This window comes from Ursus americanus, chromosome 8, assembly GCF_024610735.1.
Source record: "Ursus americanus isolate L20-20 chromosome 8, mUrsAme1.1.p, whole genome shotgun sequence".
NCBI classification, from domain to species: Eukaryota; Metazoa; Chordata; class Mammalia; order Carnivora; family Ursidae; genus Ursus; species Ursus americanus.
In genome coordinates, this window is record NC_142134.1 from 64,417,716 (window position 1) to 64,442,583 (window position 24,868).

The following is a 24,868-nucleotide window of genomic DNA, read 5'->3' on the forward strand; positions in this document are numbered from 1 at the left end:
GAGTCAGAGGACCGGGGCTCAGGGGCTGGGTCCCGCGTGGCAGTCGGGGGTCGGGGAGTCGGGAGGCCGGGAGGCGCGGGGAGGGCCGCAGCTGGCCGGACTGGGGCTGCGGCCCGGGGCGGCCGCGGCTCCTCCTCCCCATCCCGCGGAGGCGGACGTTGAGTCAACAGCGCGGGCGGCCGCAGGCGGCGGCGGCGGCGCGGCGGCTCGGAGGCGCCCGGCCCTCTCGCGGCAGCGCGGGGCTCGGGTGGCGGCGACGGCGGCGGCGCGGCGGGGGGAGGCGGTGGAGGAGGCGGAGGCGGAGGCGGAGGAGGGCGGCGTCCATGAAGCCGGCCCGCGCCTGCAGGAGGAGGCCATGAACGGCGACCGGACCGAGAGCGACTGGCAGGGGCTGGTGAGCGAGGTGAGGCCGAGGCGCCGGCCGGCGGGAGGGGCCGGGCCGAGCGGCAGCCCCGGGCCGGAGCCCGCGCCCCCCGGGGTGGCCGAGCGGGGCGGGGACGCGCGGGGGACGCGCCGCCCCCCGCCCGCGCCAGGTGCGCCGCTCGAGCCGCGCTTGCCGGGCTAGCCGGGCGCCACTGTGCTGCGCGCCATCTGGCGCCGGCTTCTGGGGAGGGGCCTTCCCCCCCCGCCGCAGGGTTTGGCCCCGGATTGGAGAGCGAAGCGCGGGGATCCGGGAGGAGAGGCGCCAAGCCCCACCTGCTTGCCTGGTCACCACTGTTCTGGAGCCTAGCGATTGGACGGCCGCTGCCTAAGCGGAAAGCTGGTGCCCCGGGGCGGGGGGAGGGGGTAAGGGCCTTGGGGTTCCACCCGGGCCAGGTGGAATTACCTGCCATGGAGGTTCGGGTGGGGGAGTTCGGGGTCCTCCGGAGCCTTCGTGCAGTCACTTACTCATTTCTGTCAACACGTGTGTATGGCGGGCCTACTCCGTGTCAGGCGGGCAGCCGTTTATCAAAGGCGTGAGAGACAGGTGCAGAAGTCATTCCATCTGGGGAAGCAGAAAACACCAGCCCTCTCCTCCCCCAAGCTCTTGTCGCAAACACGCCTGGGGTCCGCTTGTAGTCTCCTAAGCTATTCCCTCTTCTGCCCAGCCTGAATATTTGGGCCTGGGAGGGGCTGTCCGCGGACTTCTCCAGGTGAGAGTGGGGGCTGATGTCTCCCTCTCACAGATAGGTTGCTGGTCCTGCCTTACCACCGTATGTGACGGCCATTACCCATGTTCCCGAGCATGCCGCCAAAATTTTCCATTCTCTCCCTCCTGAGAACCATCCCCCTTGCCCAAGGCCAACTTGGACTTCACTTCTTGGACTTGGCTTCTGTGCACACAATGTGGGTGTAGTGGTTTGCTCTCTTCCTTCCCTTGTGGGATGTTGGAGGGGAAACCCTGTATTGTTTCTCCTTTAATCATTTTCTGGGCCTCTAGTCAGTCTGATAACAGTACTTAATGTCCAGTGTGTGTGAAGCATTGTATTTCTGAAGAGAAATAAGATGCCATAAGGTCTCCCTGGTTTAGTTTGTTTACTCTTGGTCTGGTAGTTGAGAGTTCCTAACTAGACAACATTCTGATATGTTGTTTTGCCCGGGTCTCCTCTGTCAGGCTTTATGTCAAGGGACAGATTCTCTAGAAGACTTTTCTCTTGGCCCTTCAGAAATCATACCCAGTCGAAGGAGCCTGGAGGTGGGTCTTCATAAAAGTCCAGTGTTGGGCTCTGAAATGGCAGCAGAATATTCACCACTATAACAAATATTTATCAAATGTCTATTAGCAGCCAGGTACATGGTGCTTGGGATTCAGTGGCAAAGGAGACAGACGACCCTTTCTGCCCTCCAAGAATTTCTGGTGCATATGCTACAGTTTGGGAGAGTCCCACAGTAGACACGAAGAGAATGCTAAGGAATGAAATGTTAGGGGATGGAAAACCAGAGGAAGGAAATGCTTAATTGCATTCGAATGTGCCTCTCCGTGGGGGGCTTACCTCGGCCTTGCACTGACCACACTATATTGTAGCCTGGTGGTCGCCTCACTAGGGCATGTGTTTTCCTTGGCTTTGTTTCAAGTGCCTACACACTGAGCTCCTTACACAGCAGATGCCCCCAGAATGCTTATGGAATAAATCAAGATCCTGAAATGGGGCTTTCAGGAGTTGCCTTGCCTGTCCCAGCTGCATTTCTTCAGGATAATGCCTTCTTGCCTTCCACAGACATTCATTAAAGGCTTTAGGATGTGGAAAGCACACAGCAAGGAGCCATGTTTCCCGCTTTCATAATAGCTAATGTCTATTTCTTGAGTAACATTAAGCATTTTACATAGCCTCAGTCTCCTAATGGTATAAAGGAGGAATTTGTTCTTATTTTACAGATGAGGAAACTGGCTCAGACAGGCTAAGGAACTTGCCCAGAGCCTCGCAGCTTAGAGAATTTGAGCCCTGGTCTGTCTGACTCCAGAGCTTAGAATCTTTAGACTATACTTTGTATTTTAATCATTGGTTCATCAGTCTATATCTTGAACTAGATAGCGGGTTCTCCAAGGGAGGGGATCATGTCTTATTCATCTTTGAATAATCAGTGACTAAATCAGTGTTTTTCAGAGTAGGGTCTACAAATTACCTACACCAGAGTCATTTGGGGAGCAAAGAGTGCAAAGAGTCACTCTGCGTTTTTGGGAAAAAATGCAAGTTTCAGAGCCTCTCCCCAAATCTATTGTGTGGCCCCCACCTCCTCACCATGGATACATCTAAGTCCTAACCCCTGAGTACCTGTGAATGGGACCTTATTTGGAGATAGGGCCTTTGAGATATAATCAAGTTAAAGACCGTGAGATGAGATCATTCTGGATTTAGAGCGAGCCCTGAATCTAATAACTGGTGTCCTTATAAAGAGAGTAAAGATAGATTTCGGACACAGAGATACAAGGGAGAAGGCCATGGGAAGACAGACACACACAGAGGGAGGCCATATCAAGATGGAAATAGAGATTGGAGTTGTACAGCGAAAATACCAGAATGTCAAGGTTTGCCAGCTGCCACCAGAAGCTGGAAGAGGCACGGAACAGGCTTTCTTCCTCAGAGCCTCTAGAAGGAATCAGTTCTGCTGACACCTTGACTGTGGACATCTGGTCTCCACAGCTGTGAGAGAATAAATTTCTGTTTTAAGCCACCCAGTTTGTGGTAACTGGTTATGGCAGCCACGAGAAACTGATACACCCATGGCATGAAAATGCCCAGGAGTGTAGCCTCGAATGTGCTTTTCTCAGAAACTGAGCTACCCGGGGGATCCCCGTGCCCACTTAAGTTTAGCTGGCTAGGTGTGGACTGAGTTTGGCACGGAGAAGATGTCTGATACTCAGCCAAGCAGGATTCAAGCGAGAGAGTGGTCAGTGGCTGGTGGTGTTTCACAGTGATTTTGGAACCCAGCCGAAGGAACTGGGGAAGATGTCACCAGACATCCGACCTGAGCTGACAGGGCTTTTTGACAGCTCCCACTGGTTTTCTGTGGAAGACCTGGCTTCTGCCTCCCACCCTGGCCGCGCAGTCCATTACCCCTCCTGCCCAGAGCCCCGTGCTCTCTTTCAATCAGTTTGCTTCCTCGGCTTGCCTCTAGGAAGCAGTTTTCATTTAAAATGATCCTACAGAGATCAGTTTTATTTTCATATTTTTAGTATAACAAGCTGAAATTACAGCCTCCTCTCAGGCCCCGAAGTCAACAGGGCCATGCAAGTGAAAAAAAGCATGGCTGGTGTGCTATTTTGGAAATTAAATGTCTGGGGAGGGGGAAATGTTCTTCTTAACACCACCTGAGGTGATCTTTCCAAATCAGGGAGAAATCTTGAAATGCAGCAGTGCAGACAATAACTTGGTATTTCTAAAATAAAAATGTTAACCACCCCTCAGCCTACTGCCCTATGATAAATCATGCCAAGTTCAGTTTCACTATTTTCACTATTTGAGTGTTGGTTAATTAATTAGATAGCAATCAGTGTGTCGTATAACCCTGACCTCTGCCCAGAGTGGAGCCTCTGACATTTGAAAGAGAGAGAATGAATAGACAAATAGTCAGCCCTGTGGTTCACGGCACAGCTTTGGGTCTCAGTTGTCGACTGAAATCTGGGCATGAATCTTGGTTACCTCTTTCTGGGTGCAAATGATCAAAAACCCAACCCAAAGTGGTTCAGCTCAGGAAATTTATTGGCTGGTGTTGTGGGTTGAATTGTACTCCCCCAAAACATGTGTTCAAATCCTACCCCCCCACACAGCTGTGAACGTAACCTTATTTGGAAATAGACTCTTTGAAAATGTAATCGAGTTAAGGTGAGGTCATTAGAGTGGGCTTCTAATCCAATGACTAGGGTCCTTATAAGGAGAGGAAAATTTGGATATAGGGATACACAGAGGGAAGACACTGTGAAGTTATAGAAGAAAGGCGGCCATGTGATGAGTTAGGCAGCTAACAGGAGTGCCCGAGATTGCTGGCAACTACCAGAAGCTAGGGAGAGGCAAGGAACAGGCCTCCCCTAGAGTGTTATTAGGGAGCATGGCCCTTCTGACACCTTGAGTTTGGACTTCTAACCCCCAGGAGTATCAGAGAGTTCATTTCTGTTGCTCCGAGCCACTGGGCTTACGGCAATTTGTTGTAACAGCTCCAGCAAACCGATACCGCTGGCCTGAGGACCAGTTCCAAGGAGGGGGTGGTTTGGGGCACAGCTGGGTTCCCTACTCGCACGGACGCTTGGGTCTCCTTGCTGTTTATCTTCAGTCTCAGCCTCCCGTACTTTCAAGTTCAGAGGGGAAAACAGAAGCTCTTATGTAGTACATTCCATAAAACCGCAGGAGACACTCCCCGTGAACCCCTCAGATCACTCGCCTGCCCTGGAACGTGGGAGCTGCTCCGGAGCACGGTGATCTGACGGTCTCAGGCTCCGCCCTGGAGGCCACATGGCCCGAGAGTGGGTCAGGGCAGTGGGGGCTGTTTGCCAGAAGCAGAATGGACTTGAAAGAATCACTTCTCTGAGCCTCGTTTTTTTCTCATCTTCAATAGAGTAATACAGCGGCCCCCTCCTGGGTGCTGTGAGGCTCAAACGAAGTAATGCTGGGTAGCACTGCGGCCTCTGCCTGGCAGTGGTGGTCCGTGAATGTGAGTGCAGTGAGCGGGAACCTCGGGACAGGAACTTGTATTCATGACATGAAAACTTCTGTATTTTCCTACAACGCCTGCATTTTGATTACAGGTTCCCATTGTAAGGGTGGCCGAAGGGTCATTGGATTGGAGTCACGCCTCTCCCTTTTCCTGAGCTTGTCTTTAAGTTCTAGGGGGTCGAGCAGGACTCCGCCGTTGGCAGGGGTGATGGGGTGGGGGGCATGCACATGGTGTCTCCTCATTTGGGGCTAGTATCTGGTCAGAGGTCACCGTTGTGTCCCTCCTTGTCCCCTTCTCATTCTACTCATGTCATGTATTGCTCGGTCACTGCTCTGAGTGTAGGGGACTTCGCTTTCCGGCCCAGGCTAGGACAAGGGGTTCCTATTCTGCTGCCCCCGAATCACTCCTGAGCTGAGGGGAACTTGTGGAAACTGTGTGTCGTGGTTTGCTTAGATGTACCACACGACACCAGGCTGGGTCCCAGACCCTTGGGAGTATGTCCTACTTCCTCAGAAAAAAAGGGTCAATTTGTTAGGATAAAGTCTAAGCCACTCTAACAAAGATACCTACCCTCAAAATATATCGTTTTAAGTAGATACGTAGGTCTCATTACAGTGTGGAGGTCCAGCTGGGGAGGGTGGCCCTGCTCCACGAGTCATTTAAGAACCCGGATTTTGGGGCACCTTGTTACTCCAGTGTGTCTTGGGGAGGGCGGTCCTCAACCGTACGTGTAAAGCTGGTGGCTGCCGTGTTTTTGCCCCAGCCCATGAGCATGGAGAAAAAGAGGGCAGGGGGAGTCCAGGGCGAGGGGTTTTTCTTTAATGAGGGATGACTTCTGTTCACATCCCCTCGGTCTGAGCGTAGTCCCATGGCCGCACCTAGCAAGGGAGGCTAGGGAATAGAATCGTTACAGTATGTGCCCGGCTTAAATTTGGGAGGGTTCTCCTTATCACCACTTGAGATAGTTTTTTCACAGTTTAGGAGACTCAAAAGTAAGAAGGGTACATAGGACATGAAAAATACAAACCATAAAAGGAAAAAAGGATAAACTGGACTTTATCAAAATTTAAAACTTCGGCTCTTTGAAAAACTCCATTCAGAAAATGAAAAGATAAGCCACAGGCTGGGAGAAGATTTGTGCAGAGCACATCTCTCCTATCTAGAATATAGAAAGAAGTCTCACAACTCAAGAATAAGAAAACAAGCCACCTAATTTTTAAAATGGCAGAAGAGTTCAGTAGACACTGGACTCAAGAGATCTGGATGGAAAACAAGCGCATGAACAGAAAAGCACCATCATCTATTGCTAGAGAAACGTAAGTTAAAACCACGGTAAGATCCCCCGACACACCTGCTAGGATGGAGGGACAAAGAATGGATATACCAAGTGCTGACAAGGATGCCGAGTGCCCAGAAGCCCCATGCGCCGCTGAAGGGACAGGACAGGAAAACAGTTTTGCAGTTTCTCATCAAGTCAGAAATACGCTTAACCGAACAACCCAGCAGTCCCACCCCTAGGAGTCTACCCCAGAGAAACGAAGACGTACGTCAACACCAAAACCTGCGTGTGAATGTGCATAGTAGTTTTCTTGATAATTGCCGAGAATGGAAACAGCCCCAACGTCCATGAACTAATGAGCAGGTGAACCACTGCACATCCGTGTAACGGAATCGTGCTCAGCCTTGAGATGGAGCAGATCACTGATCCGTGCAAAAACATGAATGAATCTAAAACATTTGGTACACCTGAAGCTAATGTAACACTGCGTGCCAACTCTATGAAAAAAAAATTGGCAAGTGAAAGAAACCAGAGGCTCAAGCCAAGCGTACCTACTGTAAGATTCCATTTATGCGAAATTTCTGGGGAGGCACAGCTCAACAGGCAGGAAACAGACCGGCGGGTGCCAGAGCCTGGGAGCGGGCTGAGTAGATTGACTACAGAGGAACGCGAGGGAACTTTCTGGAGTGATGGACATATCCTGTGCCTTGATTGAGCTGATGACTATATGACTGTACACCTGTGTTCAAATTCATAGAGCTGCATGCTCAGAAAAGAGGACTCTTTCTCTGTGAATTATGTCTCCATAAACTAATTTTTTTTTTTTAACAAGGGAGAGATGGATAGTCAAGATTGCCATCGCTCTAGAGAGCTTTACTCCTTACCTCTCCAGGTCCCCACCTCATCAGGTTTCCATCAAGACGAGCTGTGCTCCCCATCCCGGTCCCCTGGTTCTCACTCCGCTCTCCCCACCCGGGCTGATTGGGCAGAACTCCGCGCTCATTCTTAGAGATTCCCTAATAACCAGGCTCTCCTTCCTTGCACTCACTGATTCCTGCCCTTTCCTTAACTTTGGAGATCTTTCTAGTCTTTTGGGGGGTCTTGGAGGAGGGAGCTCCTGGGGAGACTCTTCTATGCCCTGATGTCTAAAGGACCAGGCTTTCAACACTGAAAAGCCAATCACTTTGTTACCTGTGTTTTGCTGGGTGCTCTCTTCCTGGGAACATGAAAGCAGAATGTCTGGCTTGTTTAAAAGGGAGAGGGATATGTAGTGAGAAACGGGGTAAGTGTTATAGGAAATGGAGGCAAGGTGGGTAGATAGGACATCAGTTAATATTTCGAGGTATTATTCATATTAGTAATTTTATTATTAAATGAAAAAACATGCTCAATAGTGAGCACATATATAGGGAATTGGTAAGGCTTGAGAAGTGGGAAAAAGCTTCTCAGAGGCAGTGGAACTCGAACTGGGTCTCTCCCCTTTGGTTGAAGAGGGCTTGGGTGATCATGACAGGAAGCAGGCATGAGCCGTGGGCTGGTGGTTGACTTTTGCAGAAATGCTTCTGGTAAAGGCTGGAACTAGTCGGTTGGGGTATAGCAGACATTAAGCCTGGAATAGCCAGGGTAGACTGTACAGTGAACGACTTCAAAAGCAACACAGAGGGTGTGCTCTAATGTAGCTGGTAATAGACAGGCACCGGGTGCTTTTTTAGCTGGAGTACAAGTTGATGAAAATATTTGGAATAGATTTATTTCCACTGAACTCAGTGATCGCTGAGCCCCTTACATCTACAAGACACGATGCCAGGCAGTGGGGATGTACAGACAAATTTGGTAACTTTGCCAGGAATCAAACAAACTTAGTCTTTTCTGTCACCACCAACGTTCCTGATTATTCCTTTCGCACTTAAGTCATACCACTAATCATATGGTTTTCTAACTAACCCGTAACTTGTCTGTCTCTCCACTGAACCCAAAAGATCTTGAACTCCTCGAGAGTAGGGACCATGTGTTATTAATTTGTGGCCTTAGCTTTTTGCACTATACTTTGCCCTTTGGAGGTATTAATTGTAGATATATGAATTCGGATGTCTGAATAAATGAAGTGATAAGGAGACATAGCGTCAGTAGGGATAGAGGAAAAAGGATGGCTATGAGGAAGACTTTTTAAAAACACCCTGGCAGGATTTCATAGCCAGCTGTATTGGGAAGATGCCGTCGAAGGAGTCCGAGATGACCTTTGAGAGTTGGTGGCTCTGGGTGTGATAGAGGGTTGGGGGTGGCCAAGTCCGGTGAGAAGGGATGAGTTCCATTTAGAACTCTGCATTGTTCAGAGTTTCCTGGGAGTACTTGAACTCTTGCAAGGCAAGCTTCGTGCTCACTGGGAACATTTTGGTTGAGCAGCGATCTTCCTAGTGGCAGGCTAATTTCAGAGTAAGTTTATTAAAATTAGCATGTGGGGGAAAGTGAGCACAACTGCTATTTTTAACTAATAGAATTCGTGTTCTCTCCTGTGCACGGAAATTCGCATATGTGCTTCTAAAATTGACAATTTCTACTCTTATTATGTTAAAAAATTAATTTAGTGGCTTTCACATTGAATAAAATACATTGGCTGAAGATGCGAAGGGGACTTCGCTAGTCCCTGAATGAGAATGACCAGAGTGAATGACACTGCTCACTCACCGCCTGGTTTTCCACTAATCAAACCACACGGGGGCTTTGGGTGCCTCGCGGCAGGAGACTTAGCTTAGCGGAGTCTGCATCTCTCTCTGGCCCATCAGGTAACATGGTGCCAGTGGGAGGGGATACCTGGTTTCCAAGGAACGCAAAACCTTTGGTTGGTTTTTTTTATTTTGAAGCCTTCCCGTTTTCATTTTCTATGGAAGTTTGCTAAACAGTCTACTCTGTTTCCACTGCCTTATGTTGTTTTATTGTAACAAACATCTTATTTACGTGCAGGATACCAGATCTTCTTCAAGCCAGTCTACCCTCTATCAACTATCAACTAACTGTTACGCCACCCTAAAAAGAAAAGCCCTTTTCACTAGGTCTTCTTACTCAGAAGCCTTCTATGGCTTCCCATTACCTGGTATTCAAAGGCCCCCTCAAATTAGCCTTGACCTTTCAAGCTTCATGTCTCACTGCCCCCCTCAGAAATTGGCTGCCACAGACAAACTGACCTGTGATGCGTTCTGGCTTTTACCTTATTCTCACATCCTCATCTCATCTGGGCGGGCCCTTCCCAGACCACAGCCTTTCCTAGTCCTTTCAAGTGGAACAGAAGCCCACATCCCTCATAAAATCACCCATGACCACCAGCTTGAAGTGAGCTCTTCACCCTGTTGCCTTATGTAAGTCAGGTTCCAACCCACTCATTCAGCATGAAAATGCTCCCAGAGAAAGGAAGGGACCTTCTCTGTGTGTGGATCTTAACTCCTACACCAGTTAGTGAGCTCCTCAGAGAAGGGACCATGAGCGCCTGTGTTGGGTAGGAGATGGGAATGAGTTTCATGCAGTGACTCAAGAAGAGCAGGAACTGAGTGAGGATACTGAGTAATACCCAAGAACCAACCCAGTTCTGGCCCACAGGCAGGGTCTCTACTTCGATTTCACGTCCTCACTTACGGAGAGTAACTCATCCACGTGCCTGGCCGCCTACAGCTTTGTTAAATGGCTGACACACGGGTAGCGTGTTAGTGACATTAAGAGGGATCCGTTTCTGCGTTAGGTTGGTTGGTTGGCAGGAAGGAGGAGTAAAGGACAGCCGGGAATATTAAAACGGGACAGGGGATAGCGGGGGAGAAGTCCAGCATTCAACATACCAGACACAGGTGAGAACTACTGTGTGCAGTGCCCTGGACATGAGACAGTTGCTCTTGAAGGCTTTGCAGTCCAGTGGCGATAGAGAATGGGAATAAGGCCACTCCCCCGTGACGTACATTTTGGTAAGTGCTCTGCTGGTCAAAGGGAAGGTAGTGTAAATTGGGGGATTGAGGGAGGTTCTCGGACCTGGAAGGTTGGGCAAGATTTGAGCAAGTAGAAGTATAAAGGAAGGGTGTTCTAGGCAGAAGGAACAGAAATAGCAAAGGTGCAGAGGTGGCAAAATGCAGGCTTGTTTGGGAATTACCAGAGTCTGGTCTGTGGTTGGCAATGCATAGTGGGGCTTGGGGTGGTAGTTGTTAGGCAGACTTTGAAGGCCCTATTAGCTATATTGTGCGTGCTAGGGTCCTGAGTGTGGCCTTTACTCTGGAGGTGACTGAAAGCATGATTGTACCCTTTGAGCAGGGGAGAAATTACCTGGATGCGCTGGGAAGCTACGTAAGCAGTAGAAATGAGGACTGAGCGGACACAGGAGCCCACCTCTACCTCTTCCCTGTCCCCTGGCTCGCATCACTCTCAGCCCACCCGAGTCTGCCTTCTGCCCCATCCGTGTTCCTGCAAATGCTCTTGCCGAGGCCACGCAGGACCAGCCTTCTCTTTGCCGTACACAGTGGTCTGTCTTCAGGCTCCAGGCTTCGTGGTCCTGGCCGTGCAGCCTCTGACACTCCACCCTTCCTTCCCTACACACTGGGCTTCTGCATCCCTCCACGTGGCCCCTGGACATGTCTCCGGGCATCTCACACTCCATGTGCCCTAACCTGAATTCATCCTCCCTCTGTCTTCCGCCGGTCCTACCTCTCTTCCCTTCTTCCATCCCATCTCAATTAATGACGTCACTGCAGAGTCTGTGATTCTTCCTCCCAGCGGAACCCAATCTCATTATTAACGAAGGCCCCTATTTTCTGCTCAGGAACAAGTCTTTAATCAGGGCTCTGGGTCACCACTCCCACTATCCCACCATGGCCCAGGTTCTTATCCACTCTCCCCAGAGTATCTGCCACATCCTGTAAGATCTTTCTTCCATGTCCAGCTGTCTAGCTTGAGTTGTCATTATAAGCATTTGATTTACTGCTCCTTTGCTTTAAGCTCTCAGATGGCCTTTCAGGCCCTGCGGAGTGAAAAACCAGGCTCTCTGGGGGCCCTACTCCCTCCTCATATCCAGTAACTCCCCTTTGGTGACCACCTCCTCCACTTTCCACAGAACTCCTGACCGACACCAGATCATTCCATGCCCTGAGGCATCTCTAGGCCTTTGCTTGTGTCCAAGGTGACCTCTCACGCATACTTTGAGGCCCAGATCAAATGTCACCTCCTCCATTGAGTTTCATACCTCCCCTGGGCCTGGTATATTTTACTTGGGAAGTGGATGGTATATTTGGGTTGGGAAGATGGTGTGGGGGACTGTTGGCAGCATGACAAGGCAAGGTAATGGGGTTCCTGAAGCCAGGGACCCTCAGAGAGGTGGGTGGCCAACAGTATCTAATACAATTCCAGGCACGTGAGACTTAGCAGGGACTCCGGGAAGGAAGGAAAGAAGGGAGGAGGGGAGGGAACAAAGAGAAGGAAAGGAGGAAGGAAACACAGTTCACATTGCCATTTCTGATACTCTCTTTGAAGCCAGCCCTGCTCAGCTGCTGCTGTGCCCCACTTTTAGCCTCTCCCCCAGACCGATCATGGCCCCGAAGACCCTGAGAGTGAGTGTCCACATGGCCTCAGCCCATGGCCAGTGTCCTGGCCAGCTTCCTGGCTCAGGCTGCAGTGGGTGACATAAGTCGTCAAGCTCCACCAAATCTCATGACTTCTCCAAGACCTCAATTTTCTGGACTTCATGCAATGAGGATGACGTTATCTGTCTTGTATCTTTCACCTTAGACGGGGGGGGATAAAGCAAGGTGAGATATATGAAAGTGTGTCTTCAAGTCCCCAACCCTTTCTGGTGGAGGTGGTGGACCAGTCCTTGCCTGGGCTTTAGGAAGACCCTTCCCAGGGCTTCGGAGATGCTTCTGCAGAGAGAGATGATGTGGTAGCTACTGGTTGTCAATGCGATGCCATTGACAATTCCTACCGATGGGGTGCCGGTGGACGTGCCTGCGCGTACTGCCATCTGCAGACCCCGTGACCAAGGCAGTATTGGAGATGGCAAGGACGGAACTCCCTTCTTTCTATCCAGTTCCAATTTCCTTTTTAATTTGCTGCCGTCTGGTGAGTGCCGTCGGGGTCCATCTGTAACCTTTTCTTCTTTCCTGACAATCTCCAGCTTGGCCAGACCTTCCAGAGCATTTGCAGGTAGCTCAGTCCGTTCCTGGGCACCTTCCACTTCCCTGGCCTCTTCCGTGCTCCTCTCCCTCGCGCTCCGGCCTTGCATCCTTCCTGCTCTCCCTGAGTCCAGCCTCCTGCTCGTACCCCTCTCTGGTCTTCAGAGCTGTCTGCTGACCGCTCTCCTTCCCTGGCTTGTTTGGCCATGAAGAAGCCTGTTAGTGAGCTGACTTCAGGGCTCAGGACACAGCACTGGCTCATAGAGAGCTAGCAGTAGCCCCCTCTCTGGAGAAGGTGCGTCCTCACCAGCCTCCCTGCCTCCAGCACCCCCTTCTGCCTTTCCACCCTCTCCCTCACTGCCTGGTCCAGCACCTGGGAGCCAGACTGGGCTTCTGACCCTTCCTTGCTCAGAAGCCTCCATCGCTCCTGCCGACTCTCCCTTTGGCTGAGACTCCACTGTCCTTTAAGGCCTTTCTTACCTTCATCCAAAGCAAATGTTCCAGCCTTATCTTCTCTTCCTGCATTTCACATGTCCTGTGCTCCTGTTACCCAGAACCACTCTGGGTCTCTGCCAGGAGCCCGTGTTTCCGCACACCTGCTCTTCGCCCAGGCTGGGCCCTCTGGCAGGAACTCTGGTTCTCTTGCTTCTCCTCATGCCTCTTCCGAGGCTCATTCGTAACCACCTTCACCTCCAACTGGAAGGTCTTCGGCCTTCTGTGATCCCGTGGCATCCGGGTGCCCCTCTGTGACCAGCATCTCCCTGGGCGCCATAGGTGGGAATGATTTAGGGCCGTGCCTGGTCTCCGGCCTGGAGTTACTCAGAGCAGGAACGGGCGGATGCAGTTTTGAATCTGCCACCGTACCCAGCACAATGTCCTGCTCGTAGTAGACAAATCTGAAAGAGAAGGCAAACCTCTCGGGGTCTCCGTGAATACCTGAATTGAAAAACTACTGAATTAAAACAAGGACATTCGTTTTTTTGTTTGTCGGAACAACATTCTCATTTGTTTCTTTCCCCAAAGCCCCCTTTTATCCGTTTGATCTCACAGACCTTCTGACTTTCAAAATACAGATTGTGATCTTTTAAAGGTAGTAAGTCAAATCTCCTTTTAATAAGCTCCAAGGGATTTATGAATTCACTAGAAGTCATTTCCTCTGGCCCCCTTTGCCTCTCAGCTGCCCCTTCTTTCTCTCCTTTTCTTCCAAACTGAAATTTTATGGTATCAGATATATTGCTTAAAAGGAGTCAGGCAGAAGCCACGGGTGGGAAATGATTCAGTTCTAAGGAGCTGCTTTCTGTAATGGGCTCTGACCTGTATTATAGCGCGTCTGAACACTCACCGGCCCCGGCCTCTGCTGTGGACTAGACGTGAAGCTGGCTGCAAGGTTGTTCACTCCCACGGGTGCAAATTTTCATGCAAAGAAGTTAGGCAATTTCTTTGGTCCCTGCGGTTGTCTTCTCATCACAAGAAATAATTGATAAAAACAGTACCTTACATCGGTCTGTCTTCCACTAATATTTAAGAGGATGAACGCAGCCTCAGGCACTTTGCTAAAAGCTGGGACTCAGAAGGCCACGGGGTGTGGTCACCTTCTTCTCCCTTCCCTTACCCTCGTAACTGCCTTGTCAGTTAGAATGAGCAGGGGCCAGTGTCCTTTTATAAATGAAGAAATGGAAATTCAGAGTCCTTATTGATGGTCACTCGGCAAGAAACGAGTGTGTGGAGCCAGGTCTCTTAACTTGAAGAAGGCTGGGTTCATACCCTCTGCACATTCTTGCCAGCTGACCTTGATCGAAGCCCCAGGAACTGGATCTGGAGTCTAGTTCCAGATCCCTGCCCAGACTTCAGTAGAGGCTGGAAGTTGAGCAGAAGTGGTGTCTGGGACACCTGCCGGTGTAACCATAGCTGAAGGGCAGTCAGGATGCCACCTCTGCTGTGTAGGCTGAAGGCAGGTGCACCAGGTGACCCAGTCCTGTCCGAGCAGAGGCTCCGTGGAAGTGTGAGAATCTAATAACGCCAAGGAGCCACCCACCCATACCCTGCCTACTTGACCCCATCACAGAGGTTCCTCAGGCAGCAGTGGGGGCCCTGCCCTTGCCAGCCTGAATCTACGAATGAAGAAAAAAGGACGGCAGGTGGGGAAGACAAGTGAGTGGCTGAAGGTTTTACCTAGAGATGGCCAAACTTTGGGTCAGGATGGATTTAACCCTAAATATCTGAGTAGATTGACACCCTCCCCAAATTTAGAAAATATAGGTATGTTTGAAAGAAAATAACTATAATTCCAGTACCCAGAGCTGACTGCTATTAATATTTTAGTGTATAATCTCTCAGACATTTTTCCATGCCTTTCTTTTTTCTTTCTTTCCTTTTTTTTTTTAAGATTTTATTTATTGATTTTAGAGAGACAGAGAGTATGTGAGCAGGGGGAGTGGCAGAGGGAGAGGAAGAGAGAGAGAGAATCTCAAGCATATTCCACACTGAGCATGGAGCCCAACATGAGGCTCCATGACCTGAGCCAAAACCAAGAGTCGGACACTTAACCGACTGAACCACCCAGGTGCGCTCCATGCCTTTATTTCTAAAAATGAGTTTATATCATATGCTGCTTTATTTTTTTCATTCGCATTGAGGGTAACACACGTGCAGTGAATGCTCGATGCCTTTTTGCATGTGCATGCACCTGTGTAACCACCACCCAGGTCAAGATCTAGAACATTCCCAGCTCCCCGGCAGGCTCCGTATGCCTTTCCCAGTCGACTCAACCTCCCCCTCACACTGTAACCAAGTATGCTATTTTTATAACTTGTTCTTTTTCCTACTCAGCAATACGTAGAGACTAGTTTCCGTGTCCCTCACTCATCAGCGTCACCACCATCAGTCTCTATGGCCCCATGAGATTCCGCCGTATTGACAAACCATCTATATTTGCTGGACTTTGAAGCTAGGTGTTAGAAATTCTTATTGCATTTGTTCCCACTATCAGAATGCCCAGATGTCTGACAGCAGCATTCTCTTAAGCTCTAGAACAGGCTGCAGGGGCAGTGACTTCGAGATTTTTCCTGTGGTTTTTTGCAAGGCCGGTTTATGCCTTCCCTGGCTCACTTAGTTTCTTCGAATACACATGGGTTATTCTGAATGTCCTAACAACCACCCCCGTGCATCAGCAAGGACATCTCGCACCCTACCATGTGGTGTGTAAACGGCTGTACAGGAGAGCAAATTCTAGAGTGTTCGTTCATCTCATCCCTCAACTTCTTCTTAAAAATTCAGTTTTAAAAGAAGAGAGGAATTCATTGGACAATTTAAACACCTGGGTTTAGAGAGAGGTTCTTTTCCAATTACAAGATTGCTTAGTGAGCGAGGGAAACGGCTGTTTTGATTGCTGGAAACAGTCATGAGGATTCATGAGAAAAATGCCACGCTTCCCCCAGAATCAGTCTCCTGCCCAGTACTGAACAGTTCCATTTTGATCATGTAGTCATTAACTGTGCACATTTGGGGACCTTCCTGGCTTTCACCCTCTCTCGGTTTGGCTTTCAATTATTTTACTACCACTGTTACTGCGACCACTGCCGCGATCATAATCGCTACTACTCTCTCAGTACCGTTACTGTGACTAACAGCAGTAAGTTATTCTTACGTTGTTTCCATTTGTTAAGCCCTTGTCTCGTGCCAGGCAGATAAGGTTTGGTCCAGGCACACGTTGGAAGGAAAAAGGACACAGTCATTGGAGCACTGTTTAATGTGCCGACACTTGATATATGCCTTTTATTTATTCCTCCCAACAGCCTTGAGGGGCAACGAGAGTTACCACCATTTCACTTGCTGTGATCAGTATGGCTAAGAGTTGATAAGTAAGCATAAGAGAATATGCTGGTAATGTAAGAGCTGGGATCTGAACCCAGGTCCTTTGGACCCCAGAGTCTGTGTTTTCCCCGCTTGCCCCCAGCCTCACCATACGAGCGAGTGAGGGAGCGACCAAAGCTGCTACAGTGTCGTGCCCATGTTTCCAAGGTATGTAGTTTGAATGATCAAGCCGAAAGGGAAGTATTGTTTAATTTAAACCCTATTCAGACCTCGGCGTAGGGCTTCTGTGCTCTCAGGTCGTGGATATCCGGCGGCACCGGCCAGCGGTGACATAGGGCTCCCTTGTGAACTCGGTTACGTATCTTCCATTAAAAGGTGCCCAATTTCCTCAATATCAGTTGTTTGGCCATGTTGGCCTATTATTTGGGATTAATCCCAGAAACAGCAGTGGTTTAGATAAGATGGAGTTATCTGTATCTCTCCCTCGAGTACAACGTTTCGAGGAAGACAGTCTCGGGCTGATAGGGCAGCTTGCAGTTTGTCAGGGACCCAGGCACCTGCTGTTTCTCTCATCCACCATGCCAAGTATGGAGCTTTCCATCTGGGGACCAGTATTTTGGAGGAGGAAGAAGACCTGAAGAAGAGGGGACTCCTTCCTTTAGGGAAACTTCCCAGAAGTCTCCCAGGACACTTCTGCTTCCATCACCTTAGCCAACACTTTTATATGGATGAGGGGATCAGACTAATACCTATTCATAGGGCACAATTGGGAATGTGTGTGAAGTGCCCAGAACGGCGCCTGGCACACAGTGAGCAGTGGAGGAAGGTCTGCCATCAATGTTTTGTCTGGTGCATCCATGGTCCTAGCTGGGATCTAGGCCCACCAGGCTTGGTAGGTCTTTCCCAAGGACTCGTTTTAATGACTTCAGTCTTTGCACCCTCGCACACAGTATGGACAACAACAGTCCTAATGATAGGCATGAATGTGATGCTTATGGATGATGATGATGATAAGATAATTTCTCAGGAAATGCCAGCTACATGCCAGTTACTGGGCTAAATGCCTTGTTCATCCATTATCTCTTTTAACCTCACAAACCCTACGAAGTAGATACTATCATGGCCCCCATTTTACAAATAAGGTGTCTTTGGCTCAGCAAGAGGTAGATTAACTTGCTCGAGGTCATTCAGCTAGAAATGGCAAGGCAGAGACTGGAATCCAGGAAAGTCTGAGCCCCCTCCCCGCCAAGCTCACGGCCAAGCTCAGGGTCTTACTCGGATATCCACTGCCATCCATATCCTTTTAGTCCTCTCTGCCCCTGAAATTTCCCCTCCTTTTGGAATGGTCACCTGGCCATATATTTAGTCAGTCCTTTTGACACTACTGTCTACAGTGATCCTAATCGTCACTGTATTTCCTTACTGAAAGAGAAATGCCCAAACCTTGCCACTACCTTGCATCAGTGATGTCTTCTCCAAAGGATTTCTTTCTAAGAGTCAGGTCTTATGTCTTTACTTGCGGAAGAATAAACTGGAACAACTCATTTTATTGTCATTTAAATGCTCTTCTGATGACCCATGATGGTGGTGGACAAATGGACTATGAAGGCAAGCAAGAAAAATATTCCCAGTATTGGCGGGTGGCCTGTTGGCGATGTGGAGCCAATGAGGATTTTGCCCTCCTCCTTGAAAGCCACCATAAATTCAGATCATCCCCAGGAGCCCTTTGCTAGCATAATCGACCCATGTGCGCCACTAGCAGCCAGAGAAACAAACGTGGACGGACAGAGCCCTCGCCTTAAGAAGTGTTCACAGTTTAGTCCATCCTCTGAAAACTCCTATGATTGGAATCACTGGGATTGCACATCCTCCCGTGTTCCAGAACACCTCTCCACCCAACTTGCTGCTGTGGGGCTGAGTTCTGAACTGACGGGTCTTGTCAAGGGAAATTTCCCACTTGTCGGTGCTGCCCGGAGCTGGTTGAAGAAAGTGGCAGGTGCAGGAACAAACGAACAGTGCTCAGAAGAATATGAGCTGGGCACAGAGAGAGGGCAGAACCGGCTCCCAGCCGCAAGCTTCAGCTGCGGACACCTTCATCCTGTGGCCAGAAATGTGGGCCCAAGTGGCTCCTTGAACGATGACTCCGTGGTTCTCACACAGCGAGAACCGCTGGGAGAGCCGTGATGATCACGACTGGTTGGCATCTTGGCAGATGGTGGTAAGGGCCCTATTTACTTGGATAATTAAAACGGTGATGGATTTGCATGTCTGATTTCGAGATCTCTAGTCTGCGGATGACTGCCTTGTGGGGCAGACAGGGATGGAACCCCTCCTTACTTTGGAGTATCTGCACCTGACTCGAGTATCGGAGGGATGGGAGCCAGGGAATAGTCCCACAATTGCTCCATCTTGAGTTGCATCTTCATCTTGAGCGCTCTGACCCTCGTATGGAACCATTCATCCCGGCAGGGAGATGATATTTTTCAGAAAGGCAAGGTCTGCTGACAAACTTAGGAATAAAGATGGTTTTCTTTCTTTGAATAGGACATATGCAGTTCTGTGGATTATTGTGATTATTAATAAGAATAGTGCCTTTAGAATTTATCGAGTGCTTTTTAATTTTTTTATTTTTAAATATTTTATTTATTTTTAGAGAGAGAGAGAGCATGCATGCAAGCGTGGGGGTGGGGAAAGCACAGGAGCAGAGGGAGAGGGAGAGAATCCGAAGTAGGCTCCACACCTAGCATGGAGCCCAACACAGGGCTCAATCTCACGACCCTGAGATCATGACCTGGCTGAAGTAAGAGTTGGATGCTTAACCGACTGAGCCACCCAGGCCCCTCGAGTGCTTTTTTACACATGCATTGTCTTACAGAATCTGTATGATTCTTCTCTGAGGGAGGCGCAGGGCACTGTGGCAAGAAGGGCATGGGATAGGCCTGGGTTTAAATCCCACCATTGCCACTTACAAGTTAAGTGACCTTTTTTTTTTAATCTCCCAGAGCCTCAGTTTCTTCATCTGTAGAAGGGGATAATGTCTACATGTTGGGGTTGTGATAAGGATTAATGGTTTATATATGTGAAATGCTGAATCACCTTTGGGCACAGAGTAGACCCCAAGATGTTGATGGTCATTCACAGAGCATTTATAGAAGAGGAAACTGAAGCAGGGGGTGGGGGTGGTGAGTGGCTTCTCATGGCCAGTCATAGGTGATGGCCGTGAGAGCCACATCATTTCACTCTAAATCCCAGCTGCCATGTTTGGTCTGTTCATGGTCCCTTTGTCTCTGTGCCTTCCAAATTCCCTTTTGTTAAAGGATAGTCCTGGAGTCAATTGTAGTCCTGCAAATGCTACCCCTTGAGCCTTGTCTGTTAAGTGGAGACACTGCTAGAGGTCCCGTCTGCCCCACGGCGTTTGGGGACACATCTCAGAAGCTGGGAGCAGGTGGACCTACAGTGGCCACTGTGGCTCATCTGTTGTAGGAGTTTTAAGGTTTTTGTTGTTGTTGTTGTTTTATGATTTCTTTTTGAGACCAGGGGAAGATAAGCCACGGCAATTATATAGCTTTTAAAGACAGTTTGACCAAAATGTTATCCATGCTTTGCCGGCTTTTTATTGCTACCCAGCCCTCAAGAAAAGCTTTCTGCAACTGAACTGAATCATTATCCTATAATGAAGTGACGAGTGAATCTATCATCACATTCCACATGTGACCGTTGCATGTTATAATATGTCATTGCATATGTGAGCATTGGTGACATGGGCTGTCACCTGTATCTAGCATATCCCAGGCCCCTGGCAACCTGGGTGGAAAAGGGAGAGTTCAGATGTATGGGTAATTTTAGTGCCCGATCCCGAACACTGGATCTCTGAAACAAGCCAGAATCACACACCCTGTCATCAGCATCTCGGCTGGAGGCAAGATCGGATCAGCCCAGCACTGGGGAGAGCGCAAACTCACTCTAAGGCAAGCAACGATTTTTAAAAATATATGCTACCTTCACCAAATGAGAGGAATTTCCTCGCCCATTTATGGCCAACTAGAAGGAAAGCCAGTCTTTTTTCTTTGCATTTGCTCCTCATCTTTGTAGGCCTGCAGAAAACAGGGGCACACCCAGACAGTATAGAGACTGAGAAGGTGGGGAGAGGGGGGAAGGGAGAAATAACAGGAGCAAAGGATTGAAATAGATATCCAGGCAAACCTTCGTTATTCCTAACTTAACCAAGACTGTCAGTGAATTTCACATACCCCCCAGCTACTATAGTTCACATTATAAACTCTTCCAATTACCTGAAATCTCACTTAACTTAAATTTCAGCACATCCCCTGGGGCACTCAAATAATCAAAGTTTGCCTGTCGAAAGTAATACCGAAGAGGGAAAACCACCATGGTGACTCCAAGAAAGATAGATCATAAAAAAAAAAAAAAAAAAAAAAAAAAAGTCATCTTAGAGAATGGCATTAGAATCATTAAGTTACCAACCTGAAATTGCTGAAATGTTATCTAAAAATTACAGAGGTGAACACAGATTTAGAATAGGGCTGTGGAAATGCTCGGGAGCCACACTGTTGGGAGACTGGGGTACAGTCACGACCAGTGAAGCCTGCTCCCGCAGGGGCTGGCGAGTCAGCGCGGCTCCGTCCGGATGCCTGCGGGCTGCAGGACCTCAGCGACGTGACCGTCCACGTGGGCGTGGCCTCACTTGGCCTCTGACTCCATAGATGCCCAAACGTGGCCTGGCAAGGTTCAGGGTATCTCCGAGTGACAGTCCTGGATGCCTATCCAGAGAATGAAGGTGGTAAAGGAAGGTTATGCCATAGTGATGTAGGGAAGGGCTCATTTTAAGCGATAAAAAGGATGCAAATTCCATTTTGCTAATTCTATAGGAGCCGTCTTGTGACCTCTCCACACATACCAAGTTTTTGCAAACAGAATTCTTTTTCTAAATGATGCTAAATGCAATTTAGAGATTTAGGCTTAACGATAAATAATAATTGGTTAGCTTACTGAAAGACCTATTACAAATACCAGTAAATAAGTTTATATATATATTATATATATAATTAAAATTTTTATATACATAAAATATATAAAATACTTAAATATAAATATATAATATATAATTAAAATTAAAAAATATATATAAAATATATTATATATATAAAATTCAGCATAGTGGGAACGAAAGTTCATTTATTTCTCAACTATTTATTAAGCACTCGTTCTTGGTCAGGAGCTTAGCTCTGGAGATGCAAAGGGGAATGAGTTGGACCTTGGCTGCAGGGAGGCCTCAGTCTGTAGCGAGGCGGACAGGTGGGCAGGTGGCTGTGATGCTTTAATTAAGGTGTACCCAGAATGTCACATGGCTGTGAGGAGCCGGGAAGAGTCAGAAGTGGATTGCAGCCAGATATCGAAGAGCCCTTGTTTTTCGATCTCCTTAACAGAGATATTTTAAAAAACGAGTGAGTGGCAGGACCTGATTTATGGTTTTCAAAGCAACTGGTACCTGCACTAGACAGGTAGAGAGATGAGGAGGCCATCGTGATGGTCCCGGCCAGCTGTCACCGGGCAGGGCAAAGTAGGGGTTCCAGGAATGGGGGGAGTGGCTTATCTGAAGGTGAAGTTATGTTGCTTGTTGAATACTCTTTACCTGAAGCGGCAAATTGGATGAGAAAGGAGGTATCCCGGATGGAGGATGGAAGATAGGGTAGAAAGAGAGTGTGACTGGGTAGAGGGGGACCAGGGGAGAAGTTTCTGCGAATTGAGAAGTTTCTGAATTATTCCTGAATGTGAACCCTTCAGCCACATGTGTTTATCCTCACACTGTGAAGCCTTTAGGGATTGGCAGGTATGTTCTTGCAGCAGCTAATGAGAACTAGCCTGATTCCATCAGTAAAAATCGCCAAGGACCACGAGTCACTGTTTGAGGGTGAGAGTCACTTGGGGGAGAGGTCCCCTCCCTGACATCCCGGCTACCTTCATCTGTCTCAGCATTTATCTGGTTGTAAAGCCATCTAACTAGTAATGTAGTATGTCAGATAGACATTTAATTATTATGATCCTCCTTAGCAAATTATGATTTGCTTTATTGCAGATAACAGTAAATGGGTAGATAAAAGCCACTCAGTGGTGAAAACTGCGGGTCTGAGTTCTTAAGATGATAAGCACAAGGCTACCTTCATGGTGTTTGCGTGTGGGCATGAATGAACATCGACAAATGACTTGGGAGTTGTGCTTTAAAAATATAATTGAAACGCGATTCAAAAGAAATCTATTTTTGAGAGGATAATAAAAATATTTCACAGTATCTAGTATACATACCAAAAACTGGGTGTATTTTACCAAGTTTATTCCGTTCACGTTTCACTGATGACCCAGTATAGTTGGTGTGTGGTTCTTTCCTTTCTCCAGTTGGTAGGTGTGTAACCCACTGCAGCCTGTAAACTTCACACTGTATGTGTGTTTCTGGATGTGATTAGTAGAGCCTCAGGGGTTCATTAAAATAAAAGGAATTCTTAGTAAATGCCCACTGTTTCTTTTTCAACCTTTATTCGTAAACCACTGGAAGGGGGACTGTAGCAAAGTTGAGAAATATGCTCAGTAGAATGGCTCTACCCAGGTTAATGTGGTACACGCATTGTTCTCTCACTTCCAGCCACGCCCGCTTGGAGGGTATTAACCGCTGGGGATAATCTGCAAGAGAGCACAGGACGACAGTCTGGTGCCCTGTGCTCCCCCAGGCGATGGTACATGATCTGCTTTAGGCCGGCTGGAGACCCCCTTGAACAGAGAGATAAAAAGGCTGAAACTTAACGGAGTCAGGTTCGACCCTGATCGATCGGTAGCCTCTGACCTGATCTTTCCTGCGCTAACACCTCATCTTTTCTCCAGCCTCCAGAGTCACCTCATTGCCTCCCTGTTTCTAAGCCAACTTCTCTGTCCTCCTGCCAATTCTGTGAGTGCCAAAGTCTTTCTAATACAGTCCTATGTGAGGGGATGAGTTACTGTTGCTTACGACCCACGGATCCTGATTGATAAATGCAGAGACCAGTCTGGCATTGCTACTCATGACTTCAGTAATGAAGGATAAGTTGACCTCTTTGAGCTTCAGTGTCCTTGTCTCTAAAATGGGGCTAATTGTACAACCTATTCCATAGGCAACTGTAGGGATTGAATGTGGTGTTTCAAGTCAAGCATTTAGTACAATTTGGAAAATAACAATGTTCACTGAATAGTGGCTGCTGTACTTAGTGTTATAATTAAATAGAAGTCTCCTTCTCCTTAGTATTACCCCTGACAATGCCTCGCACATACCAGACATTCCAAAAATACGAATTTGTTTTCTCCTTCCTCTTTACTGAAAACAAACCCAAACCCTCCTTTCCTTGGATAGGGAAGAGAGCAGATATCCCTGTCCCCTCCACCACACTTGAACTTAACAGGCAGAATTACACCTTGACTAGGGAGCAAAATGGAAGCATATGGCAAACCGAGTGCATATCCCTTGGCCCCACCCAAGTGACCAGAAAGTGGGGGCGTTTTCCTGCAGCTTGCCCCCTGGGCTGAGCCCTTTGCCAGGTGGTTGGGCAGCCATGTGACCCATTCGCCCACCGATAGGATACTGATACCAGCTGCCGTGGCCGAGCCTAAACCCATGGCTGCTTCTGGTTGCCTGGGTAGCACCCTACCTAACAGAATTGCGTTAGACAAGGTGATAACAGAATCCATATTAAGAAACAGCAAAGTCAGTGTGTTCTTTGTGGGCTTGACAGATCAGATCAAACCGCAGGATCCAGAGGGGTATCTGCAAAGCAGGCCCTGATCCCCAGCTGCCTTCCCCTCCCCTGGGAGCTTGGCAACCAATTTTACCCAAGCTGTAGAGTCAGAGGTAATTTACACCACATGATGTCAGGATGAAATTGTCTTCCTCAAAGGATTCTTAATGTCACTCCCCTATTCAGAGCCCCTCAGGGCTCCTGCCTGCTGCAGGAATAAAATCTGAACTCTCCAGCACGACTTCCAGGCCCTTTCTGACCTGACCACCCATCTGTCTCTCTCTCCAGCTTTCTCTGATGCAGGCTTCACTCCCACCCCAACGCCGGAGATAGCCCAGCATGTCGCTCGCTGTTCCGACAGCATGTCTTCCCGTGTCTCACCTTTGTGCTTTGCTCTGGCTGTTTCCCTGCCGGGAATATGGTTTTCCCATCACCGCTACCTGTCACAACTTCATCGGCTCCCCAACAAAACGAGCCCCTCCACCTGTCCTTTGGGATCCATTTCCAATGTTCACACCTTCCTCCAGCTCTTTGAGCCCCTTCTTTGCCGAGCTGTGATCCTCTCCTCATGATTAAAAAGAGTAGAATAGCAATACACAGACAGCACTTATGATTTTAAAAATTTTATGCATACTAATTGTTTTAAATTCTTGCATGAGCCCTATGAAGATACTGTAACTGTACCCATTTAACAAGTGAAGAAACTGAGGCACAGAGAGGCTAAGTAATTG

The 24,868-nt window shown here is 48.5% G+C and overlaps 1 protein-coding gene across 2 annotated transcripts in view; it reads left to right on the plus strand.

The window, feature by feature from the left end:
- The first annotated feature begins 262 nt into the window (after nucleotides 1-262).
- The window catches only part of CCDC149 (coiled-coil domain containing 149), a 101,986-nt gene continuing 77,380 nt past the window's right edge, over nucleotides 263-24,868 (plus strand). For both annotated transcript variants that reach the window (XM_045771338.2, XM_045771337.2), the window contains exon 1: nucleotides 263-403. In XM_045771338.2, the coding sequence (XP_045627294.1) occupies nucleotides 356-403 (48 nt within the window). In that variant the 5' untranslated portion in view covers nucleotides 263-355. The remainder of the gene's footprint in view (nucleotides 404-24,868) is intronic.